General features: G+C 65.8%; 1 protein-coding gene across 1 annotated transcript in view; it reads right to left on the bottom strand.

Moving 5' to 3' along the window:
- Positions 1 to 243, bottom strand: part of LOC102254371 (protein cordon-bleu) — a gene marked incomplete at its 3' end in the record, with an annotated part of 74261 nt that overhangs the window by 458 nt on the left and 73560 nt on the right. Inside the window, exon 14 of the mRNA XM_014530517.1 lies at positions 6 to 218. Coding sequence (XP_014386003.1) covers positions 6 to 218 — 213 coding nt within the window. The remainder of the gene's footprint in view (positions 1 to 5; positions 219 to 243) is intronic.

Raw genomic sequence — 243 nt, 5'->3', positions numbered from 1 at the left:
CCAGCTGGCCACGCTCCCCCGGTCGAAAGACCCGGCGTTGTTGTTTCTGTTGGAAAACAGCCCCGGCTCCACAGGGTCATCCAGGACCTCCCCGATGAAGGTCACGGGGATGGCCTCGGTGTCACCGTCGGGGATGGCGCCCTGCAGGCGGCGACCAGATGCGCTGCTGAGGGAGCCGGTGACGGAGCTGCTGTCGGTCTCATAACTGTCGTCCATCCCTGCGAAGGAGGGTGCCAGGGTCAC

Source organism: Myotis brandtii, unplaced genomic scaffold (genome assembly GCF_000412655.1).
Source record: "Myotis brandtii unplaced genomic scaffold, ASM41265v1 scaffold743, whole genome shotgun sequence".
Classification (NCBI taxonomy): domain Eukaryota; kingdom Metazoa; phylum Chordata; class Mammalia; order Chiroptera; family Vespertilionidae; genus Myotis; species Myotis brandtii.
Note: the sequence above shows the minus strand (reverse complement) of the source record. Positions and strands in the feature narration are given on the sequence as shown.